This window comes from Mastomys coucha, unplaced genomic scaffold (genome assembly GCF_008632895.1).
Source record: "Mastomys coucha isolate ucsf_1 unplaced genomic scaffold, UCSF_Mcou_1 pScaffold15, whole genome shotgun sequence".
In the NCBI taxonomy this organism is placed as follows: Eukaryota; Metazoa; Chordata; class Mammalia; order Rodentia; family Muridae; genus Mastomys; species Mastomys coucha.
The window spans coordinates 71,970,688-71,984,407 of NW_022196897.1; the positions used below are offsets into that span (position 1 = coordinate 71,970,688).

The following is a 13,720-nucleotide window of genomic DNA, read 5'->3' on the forward strand; positions in this document are numbered from 1 at the left end:
CTGAACCCAATGGATTGTGGGAATATGGTGGCTGTTGCCTTGATGACAGGTCTGTGGACCTGCCCATATCTGCCGCCATTTCTGGGTGCTAACACAGGAGACCTGCAGCAACCCAGGAACACAGGAGGTAGGCTCTAGACAGAGACACCTAGGCCAGTTAACACCAGAGAAAACCAGATGGTGAGAAGCAAGCACAAGGCCATAAGCAGCAGAAGTCAACATACTTTGGCACCTCAGAAACTAGTTCTCCCACCACAGCAAGCTCTGAATACCCCAGAATACCAGAAAACAATGATGTTGAGCTAAAATCCTATCACATGAAGATAATACAGTCATTTACAAAGGATATAAATAACTCACTGAAAGAAATACAGGAAAACACAGGTAAACAGGTAGAAACCATTAAAGAGAAAACAAATGAGTCCCTTAAAGAAATACAGGAAAACACAATCAAACAGGTGAAAGAATTGAACAAAGTGGTCTGAGATCTAAAAATGGAAGTAGAAACTATAAAGTAATCCAAGTGGAGGCAACTCTGAAAATGGAAAACATAGGAAAGCAGTCAGAAGCTACAGATGCAAGCATCAACAACAAAATACAAGAGATAGAAGAGAGAATCTCAGGTGTAGAAGATACCTTAGAAAATATTGACACAACAGTCAAAGAAAATACAAAACACAAAAAACTCCTAATGTAAAACATGCAGGAAATCCAGGACACAATAAAAAGATGAAACCTAAGAATAATAGGAATGGAAGAGAGCAAAGATTCCCAGATTAAAGAACCAGAAAATGTCTTCAACAAAATCATAGAAGAAATGGCCTTGTGTATAAGAAGACTACAGAACACTAAGTAATTGGACCAGAAAAGAAAATCCTCTTGTTACATAATAATCAAAACACTAAATGCACAGAACAAAGAAAACATATTGAAAGCTGTAAGGAAAATAGGTCAATTAACATAAAAAGGCAGACCTATCAGAATTACACCAGACTTCTCAACAGAGACCTGAAAAGCCAGAAGAGCTTAGACATAGGTCATGCAGACCCTAAGGGAACACAAATACTAGTCCAGGCTACTATACCCTGCAAAACTCTCAATCATCAGCAATCAAGAAACAAAACAAGCCTCAACAAATATAAGAAGATTGAAATAATCCCATGCATTCCATCAGATCACCAAGGACTAAGGCTAGACTTCAATAGCAACAAAACAAACAGAAAACGCACATACCCATGGAAACTGAACAGCTGTCTGTCCAATGAAAACTTGGTCAGGGAAGAAATAAGAAGAAATTAAAGATGGGACCAGGTGGAACCTGTGTAGGAGAGGGGTGGGGGAAGGGGAAAGGGGAAAATGATCAGGTATGGGAGGGGAGACAGCAGAGAAGCCTTGAGGGACAGCAGAATGCATAGAAATATGCAACTTTGGGGGGTGGGGAGGTGGAGGAACCATGTAGAAAATACAGTGGAGAGAGGTAACTCGTTGAGTCCTACTTCTAGTAGAAAGACTGGGCATCAAGCAGAGAGAAGGTGTTGCCATCCCACAGTCGAAAACTCTGACTCAGAATTGTTCCTGTCTAAAAGAACTGCAGGGACAAAAAACAGAGAAGAGACTGAGGGGAATGTGGTCCAGTAACCAGTCAAACTTGGGATCCATCTCAAGTGGAGGCTCCAAGGCCTTACATTTTTACTCATGCTACGGTGTGCTAACAGACAGCATGACTATCCTCCAAGAGGCCAAACAAGCAGCTGACTGAGATTGATGCAGATACTTAGAACCAAACATTGAACTGAAATGGGGGACTCCTGTGGTTGAATTAGGGAAAGGCTGGAAGAAGCTGAGGAGGAGGGCAACCCAATAGGAAGACCAGCAGTCAACTAACTAATCCAGATCCATGAGATTTCTCTGACACTGAGCCACCAACCAGGCAGCATACACTAGCTGGTCTGCATCCTCCAACACACACATAAATAGAGAACTGCCTAGGCTGGCCTCAGTGGGAGAAGACATTCTTAACATTCCAGAGACTTGAGGTACAGGGAGTAGGGAGGCCTGGGGCAGGGGTGGGCATCCTCTTGAAGACAGGGGGAAGAGGAATGGGATGAGGAACTGTGGGAGGGTGGACCGGAAGCGGGCAATGGCTAGACTGTAAGAAAATGAAAGTAATTAAAAAAATAAACATGCCATATACTGGCAAATATGTATATATATTCAAACATCCATATACCCACACTCAGGCCTGTTCTGACCTGTCACAATCAACTGCACAATTATTTGTGCATGCCTACACATATATACATATACACAAACATAGACAAAAATTATATACATTTGGATGGATGGATGAATGGATGGATGGATGGATGGATTGATGGATGGGGCAGAACTTCCCAAGCAAAACCATTCAATCAAAAACTTTATTTCGTTTCTCTGGTCTTTTTATACTTTTTAGACAAAAAGTTCTTTAGAAAATTACCTTTGAGATAAAATGTTACATAAACTGGGAACTACAGAAAAGTGTTGATATTAAGTTCAACGCATTGTTTTACCACAGTATACTCATTAAAAGTTCAAAGAAACAATTTTTACACAGCCCTGCCTTATCATAGTGCATACCTGTGGCTTTATCCTTGGACCTAGTTGTTTTTTCTTGAACACAAAATTGTCCCAAGTCTATTTCTCTTTTCAGTGTAATTATGAAAGCTCATTGTATTTCTTATTATGTAGCCTTTACTTACTATTCTGAGGAGTGGGCACATTCTTAATTCTAAATTTATTACATCTTTCTAGCCACTAATACCTAAATACTTCTTCCTAATTTTTTTTAAATCAAATCAGGAATTCTATAGAATTATTATCTATTTGTTTACCTAGCATTACTACAAGATAGTACATCTTTGTAGGTCTGCAGAGATCTGTTCAAAAGGGTGGGCTAGTACCTAGTGGTTGGTATATATGTTTAATAAGAACATAAAAGGCATATAAATAGCAGGAATCTTTCCTAAAATGCATTTCTTCTGGGCCTTTCCTGCTTCAAGTTTCTCTCCATTTAGTTTGATGCTGGCTACTGGTTTGCTAAATATTGCTTTTACTATATTCAGGTATGGGCCTTGAATTCCTGATATTTCCAAGACTTTTATCATGAAGGGGTATTGGATTTTGTCAAATGCTTTCTCAGCATCTAATGAAATGATCATGTGGTGTTTTTCTTTGAGTTTGTTTATACATTGGATTACATTAATGGATTTCTGTATATTGAACCATTCTTGCATCCCTGGATGAAGCCTACTTGATCATGAAAGGTGATTGTTTTGATGTGTTCTTGGATTCAGTTTGTGACAATTTTATTAAGTATTTTTAAAAATTTTTATTAGATATTTTCCTTCTTCCTTTCTTTCTTTCTTTATTTCAAATGGTATCCCCTTTCCCAGTTTCCCCTCCCCCAAAAACTCCTATTCCCTTCCCCCTCCCCCTGCTCACCAACCCATCCTCTCTTGCTTCGTGGCCCTGGTATTCCCCTATACTGGGGCATAGAACCTTCGGAGGACCAAGGACCTCTCCTCCCATTGATGACCAACTAGGCCATCCTCTGCTACATATGCAGCTAGGGCCATGAGTCTCACCATGTGTACTGTTTGGTTGGTGGTTTAGTCCCTGGGAGCTCTGAGGGTACTAATTAGTTCATATTGTCAAAAGGGAACTTGGAGTAAATAACTGAATTGATATGTAAATAAAGGACTTGGCCTTGGTTCTTTGAGAACTGAGGTATCTGGATAAGTGGTCTGGGTTTCTAGATCTCCAGAGAAAGCTCTCTGAAGCAGAAGAAAGGCCATCAGCTTGTACCCATGATTGACTTCAAGTTGTTTATTTTTCACTTCTCTCAAATGCCGCCTCTCTTAGGAACCCCTCTCCAAGAAGACACTAGTCCTTGTCACACACGTACATATGACTATGTGTGTCACCCTATTTAGCGGGACTGCAGGTATGTACCTCTATGTCTGCCACCCGATTCTGAAGCAGTACTGGTACCACTAAATCCACCACCCCCATTATGATGTATTACAGGTATGGACCACCCTACCTGCTGCTTGTTTTTTCTTTTAAAAAAATCTTTGTTTTTATATTTGTGTTGGTAACATTTGTAAATAGAATGTTGATGTCATGAAACTTCTTATTAATTGATGTGTAGAAAACACTTCAAGAAAGTTCATGTTGCAGAGATCTTGACTTATGTTTGATTCTAAAGGCATGGTTACTGTTTATTGTCAGTTGTGGTTTTCAGTCTTTTTCTTGTGGTAGTTTAATTTAAATTTTAAATCTAAATGTACTGCAGACTTATTCTGGAATGAATCCAAATTCCTCTGGGTTTATGCATGCTAAGTACACCTCTGCTTGGTACACATCGTCACTTGGGTGTTCCTTTAATACTAGAAACTTCATGTCTGAGAGAAACATATGCTCTTATTTCACTTTTTAATCAAAGAGGTTATAATATAATTATGACATTTCTTACTTCCCTTTTCTTCTTCCAAACCCTCTCTTCTTTGTCTGAAGTAATATCTCAGTTCTCATATTCTTCTTCCTCTTTCTGGTTGATTCTAGCTTGTGTCAAATTGACAAAGAACTAGCCAGCACACATTGGTACTTATACTTACTCAATTATTTGAACTAAAGTTTGTTTCTATCTCAGGATTTTTGTACTTGTCTCTGGTGACCTGAAACTGCCCGCAGTTTCAGGCACTGGGTTCTTCTCAGCCAGGAGGGAATAAAGGACCTGAAATAAAGGGTTTGAAATGCAAAGAGAAAACACGAAGCCAAGTTGCATCCCAATCAAGGCTCCACTTTACTGAGAATAAACCAGGGTTTCTATAGTCACAGGAGAAACCAAAAACAAGTCTCTAGATTACACTACAAAGAAAGTTCAGGTGCCAAAGTCCCCAGGTTCAGAAGATCTTCAGGCAGCTGGCATACTCAGGCGGTGGGCATGCTCAGGTGACTTCTTCAAAGACAAATAAACAGTCAACAGAGAGCATCTGTCTTAGCTCCCAGGTGTTAGCCCCCAAGCAGAGGCTACCAGAAATCCGATGACTGAAGTGAAGAAGGAAGGTAACAATGACCAGAGATTCACCTTGTGTTTTCCACCTTAAGTACTCTCTTGATTACTATTATTGGATTTTTTTGAGACACCCTTTCTGTATGTAGCCCTAAGTTGGACTGGAGTTTACCATGCCGACAACACTTGTTCTAACTCATAGAGACCCATTTTCCTCTGCTTTTCAAGTTCTAGGATTAAAGGCCTTTACCATCAAGTCTGATCAGCTTCCTGATTATGATCATGCTGATATCATACTTTATTTTCTTTAGAGGTGATTATCTTGATCTTCTTCTACTAACATACTAATAGTTTTCTACACTAGAGTGCAAGTTCCTAGAATTTGCTTTTTGCTTTTCACCAGAGTCAATACGTGATCATGCAGTGACCATGCAGATAGATGTTTAAGAAATGTTGCCAAATGAAAGAGAATGATTAATGTATATATAGACACATAAAAACTTAAACACACACACACACACACACACATCTAAATGAAAGTTTATGCTGCACTGAGTTATAATTTTTTAGAAGTAAAGCTGCAACACAATTTTTATCAATTGTTTACTAAAGGGGATAAAATATATTATACTCTCTGAATTACCTGAAACTAATATTTTAAAGTAGCCACTGGAAATTTACTTTGAAATACATAAAATAGAATGGGCTACTGAGTACACTGAGAAGTGGTTAGGTAGAGAGATACAGGATAAAGAAGGTTACTAAAATATTGATGTTGAAATCATGTGATAGCGACAGAGATGTTCACTGCAAAATTTTTCCAAGGTTTCTGTTTTTAAACTTTCATAAGCAACTCTGGAAAAGAGAAAGTATTTAAGTATATTCACATTTTCAATAGAATTTAAATTCAAAATTTTGTAATTTCTGTACTTTTAAATTTGAACACAGAAAGCAGTTTACTATCAAGGAAGCACTCAAGAAATTTCTGTATTATATATTAACCATCAAACAGTACTCTCTTTGGTAAGATTTGCTATAAAAACAACAGGACACTCATATGGCTAGTCAGTGGTTGGGTAACTAGAACCTTGGATGTCTTTTTCCCTTTCAATCTGTGTTCTGCAAGCTGGTTCTAAAGAATTGGGGACATTCAGAATTTGTAGGTGGCTCATAATTGGTACTTGTTACAAAAGGAAAATTCATGCTCTTACTTGTGATTCATAATTCTCTCATTTTAAGAGAGTGTCCTCATCATTGTAAAGAAGAGTCAGAGGCTTTCTATCTTGTTAGTGTGGGTAACTTTATATTCTTTTTGGATTAGTAGTTCTATAATAGGGAAACCTCTCATTATAATAATTATAATAATCTAAGGAGGTTCTCACTAATGTAATCATTGCATTCACCTGAATCATTTTGACTATTACACTCTTGCTAGTAGTGCATGTAGCCACGTAATATGCACCATACCTATTTCAAAGATGTGGAGATTTAGGTATGAGATTGAGGTAAGTGATCTGTATAATTTCACTGTATAGTATAAAATATAAAGCTAATAACAGTGAATTAAAATATAGGTTTCTGGCACTATTTCATTTACCTCGCTAAAAACCTAGGCAAATTATCATGTTTTTTAACCAAAAAAGAACAAGGAGATAGGTTATGTGGGAAAGCCAACCAAATAGTACCGCAGGGAGAATGGATTTTTACCTGGGTTGATTCATGTTTGTCATTACAAATTATTTGATAAGTCTCACTATCCTGATATTATGTATTTATGCAGGATCTAACTTTCTTAAAGAAAGGTTAAGAGTCAGCTTGAGTTTCTCCATATGAAGTTACCCAGATCTCAGTAGTCTTTAAAGTTTGATGAGTGTAGGTCATCCAAGAAGGACCTGTCCTGTATTGCTTGTGTGTGTGCTAGCAATATGTGGTAGTTGGACAACAGTTTGCTGCAGTTTTTTTCCTTGACCATGTGAGTCTCAAGGATTGAACTCAAGTTGTTAGTCTTGGCAGCATATGCCTTTGACCCACTGAGCCATCTTACTAACCCTAGAAATGCTTCTTATATACACAATAAAGCTTATTTCTTATTGGAAGGAATCATATTAACATTTTTCAAAAATATGTTAAAATCAGAAAAACCTTACATTATAAAAATATTCATGATTATCTAGTTATGGAGTAAATTTTAGTTTGTTTGATATATTCAATTGTTCCCTTTCCCCAGCCTTAAGTTGGCTAAACAAGTCTCTGATGGCTTGGAACCAGGTGCCTGGCCTCACTACATTTACTTCTTCCTGCCAGACACTTGAGCGACTGCCTGCCTGCTGAAATGCTGAAGAATTCCCTTTGCAACTCAATCCAGCTGAAACAAACAACAGAACCCAGCAGAAACAAAGGGACCGGTCCTTGGGTTTTCCCATATATATTCAGAGCTGAACATTAAAGTTTGAGACTTGATCAGAGAACTTTGTCTAGGCTCGTTATTTCTCTTGTGCGTTCATTCTATTCCACCCCCAGCTCTCCTTTCAGGTATACCCAGTTCTCCGTGGCCACTGGACAGCTATACTAATCAGTAAAATTATCATCTTTTTAAATTCTAAATCCCAAATAATTTTATATTTCACTGTATGATGTTTGGTGTTTGTACTTGGTATTTTTTATTGTTTAGTTGTTCTTTAGAGGAAGGGAGCATAAACAGTTTTTGCAACTTCTGAACAGTGATCACTAAGTTAGAATTTAAGAGACTGATGCGTTGTAGGTAACTTTACTTCTGCTCTTCAGAGTATAGAATCTGATACATGGGTAAAAAAGTGAAAGTGGGAAAATTATCATGGCTCTCGAGTCTTTAAATGAAATAACCCTGAGATCTTTATTACAGCCCTATTGCTTAGTGCATTCCCAGTATACTCATAATAAAGATTATTAACATTTCCACATTGAATCTCTCTAACACTTGATCCTGCTATGTTTTTTCTAGTTTTTATCCTTCTGTTCCTCTTCTGTTTATCCTTCATCTTCTTTCCCCCACAAAGTCTTTTCTCTTGATCCAGTGTCTGACCTGTTTTATCATCTCACACTGTTTCCAGTTGAGCTGTCATTCACCTCCCTTCTTACCTTGTATCCTTTCCACAGACCCCAGCCCCCCAAAACTTCAGTTTTGTTTCTACAATTCTCTTGGTCCCTTTTCTAACTTGTCTTATGAATTACCAGACAGCACATGGCTTAGTGTGTATATTTACGCAACCCACAGAAATACAGAGGATCGTAGTAGACATTTTAAAAGTTATATGCCAACAAGCTACGTAACTTATAAGATATGTATACATTCTGAGAACAACACTGATAAGTGATCTTTTTATGCAGTGTAAAAACTATCTTTGTGTTATTCAAATGCTGATTTCCATGCAGAAAGTTGATCACAGACCGGTTGTTGGCAGTTATTCATATGGATACATCATATTTTGTAAACATCTCATCTTTCACTTTCTTATTGGTTTAATAAAAAGCAAAGGAGGAAAGAAAAGGAAGTAAAGTGGGATGGTCTGATGCTGCTTGTATTTAATGGTAATATTGGGCCCCCAAGACCTGGTTGTCCCAGAGATGAGACTACATGTAGATTCAAGTGTTGTTATGTGATTTTGTAGCCAAGTTATTTTTGATTGGTAAATAAAGATGCTGGCAGCTAATAGTTGGGCACAAAAGATATGTATAGGGTTTCGGATCCTGGGGCTTGGGGTCAGAGGAGACTCAGGAGAGATGAAGAAGGTAAAGGAGGAGGAGAAGCTGCTATGGGTTAGATGAGTCATGAAAACATGTTCCTGATGGCTGGACAATTGGAGTTAAGAGGAGCCCAGGTGAAACATAGTAAGTAATAACCTGGGTTATCAATATAAAAGTAGATTCTAATAGCATAGAAGGTAGATATCTACCCAGGTCTTGTGCTGTTTAAGGCTTATTATAAGGTTGTATATATCTTTTACCTGGGAACTGAATGATCAAGTGGGGTGGAAACCCTGGATTGGGATTAAAAATTTCTACAAAGCAGGATTTCCAGGAGAGATAGAAACTCTAGAAAAAGAATCAGGAGTGGGGGAAGATTTGCCAGTCAGACTTGGCAGAAGAAGCACTCCAGGACTATTGGAGAGGTAAATAATGAGTCACATGGCAGAATCTAGATTAATATATTTGGGTTCATTTAAGGTATAAGAAATAGTTGGGGACAAGAGTAATCTAAGGCTTAAAGTTATAATTAATAAATATATGTTTCTCAGTCTTTATTCAGAGCTAGGGTGAGCACAGAAATTTCACTATGATTATATAACACAAGTTAGCCAGATGAATAATGAAGAATAGATTCAGATTAATAAAGAATAAAGAATTCAGAGTAGAGTAGTAATCCAAACCTCCTAGGAAAGAAAAGCTCAGGACTAGCTGGGTAGATCTTATTTATTTAACTAATTTTACATTTCTTCCATATAGTCTCTCTACATTCCCTATTATTTCATAGTAATGAACGATCTGCAGAATTTCAAAAGTAGCCATATTTTAATACTGACTAGGTAATTAGAGTTGTGCAGCAAAACTTTTTGTTATTTCCTAACTCTCCACCTCCCCTCCAAAAAAGCAGAGCTTGGGATGCTCTTGGAACCAGATCAGGTACAACTAGAGAAAGCCACCAGATTGCAACTTCACCCACATGCAAGTCTGAGCCCAGATAGGAGAAATCACCTGTGTCTCTACTAGCAGTAGAAGCAATCTCTGAGTGGACAGAACTCTGCATCCTTCTCATCCTCTGCCCCACTTTCCCATTGGACATTATGACCATTTTAGCATCTCTTCTCCAGAGAGTTTATTCTATTTGGTCTGTGTGTCTGTGAAACCTTTGGGAGAGTGAGTGATTAAATGTTCTATTCTTTTCAGCAATTCAATTAAAATGCAAACAAACCTATAGTATTTTTTTTAGGAGCTTTGGGAGAAGGGATGAATGACTGTTTACTTAAGACTTCAGAAACAGATAAATCAACAACATTGTTTTGCTGAATGCTATGAAAGAAAGCCTTGCTCTTACACATTTTTTTTTCCTTGAAATTAAGGTCATGCTTTATTATGCCCTTCATGAAATAGCTTAACAAAAGAAATTAGTGTGGTACTGAAAGTGATCACTCATTAACATGTGTTTTTAAGTAACCCTCAGTCAAAAGATCTTAAGAGGTAAATTAGAGAATCTGTAAAATATGGAGTGGAATCAAGATTGAACAAAAAGAATAGAAATACTGATCAATTGAGAAATTTTCTCATGAGAGAGGAAATGGCTAAGACTGGCTTAATTTGGTACAAAAAGACTTGATATAGCCTATGGTTCTTATTATAGAAAATGGAGCTCTTTCCTTCATTCAGGTAGAATTCAGTAAGAATATTTGGGGACTTTTGCTCTGCTACATAAGGAGTAGGAAACCCAATTCTATACTTAAGGGATATTATTCTTCAGTCAAACAGAAACACTGTTAAACAAATCTTCAGCAGTAACTACTGGAATTGGATTTAGGGATTTCTTTAAGGAGACCATAGAAATTCTAATTTTTCCATATAGAAACACATACAAATGTACACTAATAACACACATGTCTTATTTACAATACTGCATGTGCAAAGTGAAGACAAGCATTTGAAGGTATTTTAATGTTAATTATAATCAAATTTTGAAGTTCACTTATTTGAAAGGAAATAAGCAAAAATTTATACTTCAGCAGGAATGTCTTAAATAAACAATTCTCTTCTAAGAACAAGTACACTGATTTCCAATGGGCTCTGTCAGAAATCTTTACTTTTCTCACTTCCGCTTCTGTCCATATCATATCATACCCCTCATAGAAACAACTTCACTGAGGTTTATTGGAACTAAGTCCAAGACCCTAATGAAAAAGTAAAGTGTCTTCCTTTTGTTATTCTGACAGAAGTCACACTTCTGTTTCTTCTTCCTCTCAGTATCAGAGAAGACCTTCAGAGAGAGATTGATATGTGTTCTTGGGATTCACATTCCTGGGACACTTATATATGCCGCCTTTGCCAGTTAATTCTCAGTTAATCAGAGACAAGCACAAGCACAGCCATCACCCTCTTCAGAGATATCAATAAATGCAAGGCTCTGCATCACTCATAGTAAGCATCCACCCAGAGGGCAGCAGATTTCTTCAAGGACCTGGAGAAGAAGACAAAATTGTCAGAAAGAGAAACTCAGTGCAAAGGGATTGATTCTCTGTGAAACATTTATCAGATTAACTGCTTGTTTTAAGACAATATTGTTTCTAGTCATATACGATAAATGTCATTGTCTGTGAACCAGGGAAGGGGATTAAATTGCACTGAATTGCTTTTAGCAGATAACTTTGCCTTTCTTTCAGGGAGAAATTTTGAGTTTAGTTTTCATTTTATTCTCTTCTATACCATATACTTAAATATAAACTCATACTATATTCACCTAGTTTATAATGTTGAAGATGAATTTCTAGGATTTAGCAATGTAACATCAAAAGAGATAGAAATCATTTCTGGCCATAAAGATTCTTTGTCTTGAAAGATAAGCATTAAATAACTGTTTACTCAGCAAGCTGTTTAATCAAGGTTATATTAAGGACTGTGATGATGATAGATTTAGTGTTGAGATAGAAGGCTGGCTAAGGGGGGGAAATGCAATGAGCCTTAGAGAATAATTGAGGATTGAGAAGGTGAAATGAGGAGTGGTCGCTTTGAAGGATGTTGTAGGCATGAGAAAAAGTGGCAAAGGGATAAGATGCTTAGGTACAGGGAATTTTCAGCAAGTGGAGGTAGACAGACGTGTACATGACAGAAAGGAAAAAGAATGTGGAGCGTCTGAAGGAGCCAGATGAGATCAGATGTGGCCATGGCAGCCTTCAAAATATTCCCCTTATTTATTTTTTTAAAGAACATTATTAAACGCAGACTAGTGCTTTTAAATTTGTCCAGTAGCATGTCCAGCAGGAAAATGCATGGGCATGCATATGTATTTGTTGTTAAATTAACTACACATGGCTAATTACCCTGACTGATTCTTGTATTACATGCCTCTACACATTAATGGTTTCTCCAGTGGATCAGAAGATTTGATGGTCTTTCCTACCATGTTAAATTCTAAAGCATCTCCAGAGGTCTATGGGGAATAAGTACAAAGACAAATCTTATATAGCTATGATTTCAGGAAATTTGATTTATGGATGACACAAGGGTATTTCTACTAAGAAATACCTAGAGTCAAGTAGGGGTAAATGGCAAATATTTGTGTGCCTTTATTATTGTTGATACTTGTGTTTCTTAACAAACTTATTAGATGAAAGGTTCAAAAGCTGCTAAAAAGTTTAGAAACTGGGAAGAAAGGAAAATGAGAGCTATGAGCAGAAGCAGTTGAGTTATTACCTGACGATATCTCCAAAGGCCTTCAATATGGGCTTATTTATATACTGCAGTCCATGCTTGGCACATAATGATTTCACCAGAGGTGCCACTTTGTGGTAATTATGGCGTGGCATTGTGGGAAAGAGGCTAAGAAAACAAACAGCAGATGTGAGATTTAAACATAAAGAAAAACTCAGAAGGGATTTTATTTCTTTTATTTCTAAATAAAATAGTACCAGGAATGTAGACCCAAACTTGACCTAGTATAAGCCTCTAGTAAACCAAATATCTTACCTCCAAACTCTTCTTTTTTAACATCTCTACGAGCCATATGGATGGCAAGTGTTTGGAAAATGCTAAGAGGATAAATGCCAGCCATTTAATATGTGTATTTTTGGTCAGGTCAAATGAAAATATGGTTAAGCTAGCATTATGAATTGGTTAAAAGAGCAGATTATGTCTCCTTCATTCTTGCCTCTCTTATGTTCTTCCCATCTAAAACACACTGTTGAACACCCAAGAATTCACTCAGGACTTATTGTGACATTTAAATTGAAGTCCTCAGACTGGAATTTAAGAGAGGCCTTTTTGCCAAGGCTTGGCACTTCGCAGCCCAGTAGTTTTTCTTGACCTGAATATTTTCTTTAATAATATGTAACTCCTCCTTCTTTTGCTAGGGTATTCAAGCATTTATAAAGAATAAAGATTGAAAAAACAGCATTAAAACCATAAGAACTCTTTTGTTCTCTGACTTCTAGATGTAGCTTCCCATAAAGAACCATGAGAAGCATCTTGTAAGCATTCTGGGGAGACCAGATGTCCAAATGTTACCATTTTCCAGTTCTTTATTGTATGTCCAATTCACTGATTAATTGGAAGGTTATTTTTAGGTTCACTGGTGAATTTTAGAAGTGACTAGATTTCATTCTTAGTTATTTTATGACTTTGGCCCTAACCTGTTAGTTATATTAAACTGCACTTAAATTTCAACAAAATTTGGTTACTCAAGTGCTATAATTTTTCATAGGTTTCCTCAACAAACGAAATATGTGTGGGCACGTGAATTCACACTTCACATACCTCCAGCATCCCACCACAGAAGCCCCTATTCTTAGAACTCAGGATATATGGTAACTACGTTACTCATCCCACCACAGAAGCCCCTATTCTTAGAACTCAGGATGGATATATGGTAACTACGTTACTGGTCCCACCACAGAAGCCCCTATTCTTAGAACTCAGGATATATGG

At 37.2% G+C, this 13,720-nt stretch overlaps 1 protein-coding gene and 1 long non-coding RNA gene across 3 annotated transcripts in view; one reads left to right on the forward strand and one right to left on the reverse strand.

The window, feature by feature from the left end:
• Positions 1–7,521, forward strand: part of LOC116092053 — a 51,746-nt gene extending 44,225 nt beyond the window's left edge. For both annotated transcript variants that reach the window (XR_004119162.1, XR_004119161.1), the window contains exon 3: positions 7,361–7,521. This is a non-coding gene — a long non-coding RNA (uncharacterized LOC116092053). The remainder of the gene's footprint in view (positions 1–7,360) is intronic.
• A 1,966-nt stretch (positions 7,522–9,487) lies between these two features.
• LOC116090419 (fatty acid desaturase 2-like protein FADS2P1) overlaps positions 9,488–13,720 on the reverse strand; it is a 39,445-nt gene continuing 35,212 nt past the window's right edge. The window contains exons 11-12 of the mRNA XM_031370879.1: positions 12,491–12,616; positions 9,488–11,258 (exon numbers count right to left, since the gene is read on the reverse strand). Coding sequence (XP_031226739.1) covers positions 11,210–11,258; positions 12,491–12,616 — 175 coding nt within the window. The 3' untranslated portion in view covers positions 9,488–11,209. The remainder of the gene's footprint in view (positions 11,259–12,490; positions 12,617–13,720) is intronic.